Source organism: Nothoprocta perdicaria, unplaced genomic scaffold, assembly GCF_003342845.1.
Source record: "Nothoprocta perdicaria isolate Ctin4 unplaced genomic scaffold, notPer1 scaffold_30, whole genome shotgun sequence".
Lineage (NCBI taxonomy): Eukaryota > Metazoa > Chordata > Aves > Tinamiformes > Tinamidae > Nothoprocta > Nothoprocta perdicaria.
Window position 1 is genome coordinate 4,325,955 of NW_020455533.1, and position 1,414 is coordinate 4,327,368.

Below are 1,414 nucleotides of genomic sequence, written 5' to 3' on the forward strand. Positions count from 1 at the left end.
CCTTCCTTCCTTCCTTCCTTCCTTCCTTCCTTCCTTCCTTCCTTCCTTCCTTCCTTCCTTCCTTCCTTCCTTCCTTCCTTCCTTCCCTCCCTCTATCCATCCATCTATCCACCCATCCTTCCTTCCATCCATCCATCCCTCAATCGCCCCCTGCCTCCCGCTTGCCCGTGACCCCCCAGATCCACCCAGGAGCGCCGGCACCACCAGCCACGGGTCCTACCGGAGCCGGGGCCACCGGGGCTGTCCCGCGGGGAGCTCTTGAGCACCACGGCGGCCGGCGTCGTCTTCTGCTTCATGGCCTGCAGCATCTCCACCAGCTTCTCCTTATCTGCGGCATGGGAAGCTGCGCTTTAGTGTAGCCTCCGCTCCGCCGCGCGCAGTGCCGCATCCCGCGGGAATGCCGCGGGAAGCGCCGCATCCCGCCGGTACCTTTCCGCTTGTCGGCGCTGATGTGCGCCAGGTTGAAGATGGTGAGGAAGCGCTTCTTCTCCTCCAGGTTGGGGCTGTTGTTCATGTCGTCGGGGCTGTAGCGCGTGGAGAGCGGGGCGCGCGGCGAGGGCGTGCGGCGCTTGCTCTGCACCGTGGGCGGCGAGGGGCTCCGCTCGCGCAGCATCCGCCGCCGCTTGCGCCGCTTCTGCCGCAGCACCTCCTCCTTCTGCTGCTGCGTGGTGAGGCCGAAGAGCTGCAGGAACTCCAGCTTCTGGGGGGGAGCAGGACGGCGTCACCGGCGCCCGGMGCCCGCGCGGGGACGTCGCCGCCGGCGCCGCCGCGGCCCTACCTCCGAGGACGTGTCCAGCTTGAGCGGCGGCTGCTCGGCCACGCAGCGCAGGTGGGCCCGCACCTCCTCCTCGTCGCTCTCGTCGCACGAGTCGTCCAGGTCGTAGTAGTAACCTGGGAGCGGGGGGGGACACCTTGAGACTGGACCCCCCCGCCGGGCACACGTGGGTTTGCAGGGGGGTGGCTACACGTGGGGTTCTTTCCTTGCACCCAATGCAGCCAGATGGGTGCTGGGCGAGCCCTGCATCCTAACGGCCCGCAGGATCCTGGGGTCCTGCCGAGACCGGCCGCATCCCTGCGGGGGGAGCCTGGACACACGAAAGGCCTCGGGTGTCCCCAAGGCAGCGCTCCGGCCCCTCGCCACCGTCCCCATCACCGCCCCTCCAGCCCCACTAACATTTAAAGCCCACTTATTAGCCCAGCTTCATCACTTATTAATGGGGCTCGTCCCGAGCACAGGGGGATCAGCAGCACTGCTCCGATTTGGCTTTCGGCACCGTTTGCAGGAGCGTCCCTGCCCCGGGGACTGCAAGGTGCAAAGCTGCAACCCCCTCACCACAGCGAGCATGCCATGCAACGACCTCGCCGCAGCAGGAGCCCTGTGCAACAAGCTGGATGCAGCGAGCATGCCATGCAA

At 66.9% G+C, this 1,414-nt stretch overlaps 1 protein-coding gene across 1 annotated transcript in view; it reads right to left on the reverse strand.

Moving 5' to 3' along the window:
• Positions 1–1,414, reverse strand: part of GSE1 (Gse1 coiled-coil protein) — a 13,735-nt gene that overhangs the window by 4,138 nt on the left and 8,183 nt on the right. The window contains exons 9-11 of the mRNA XM_026042326.1: positions 779–891; positions 430–700; positions 221–328 (exon numbers count right to left, since the gene is read on the reverse strand). Of these exons, the coding sequence (XP_025898111.1) occupies positions 221–328; positions 430–700; positions 779–891 (492 nt within the window). The remainder of the gene's footprint in view (positions 1–220; positions 329–429; positions 701–778; positions 892–1,414) is intronic.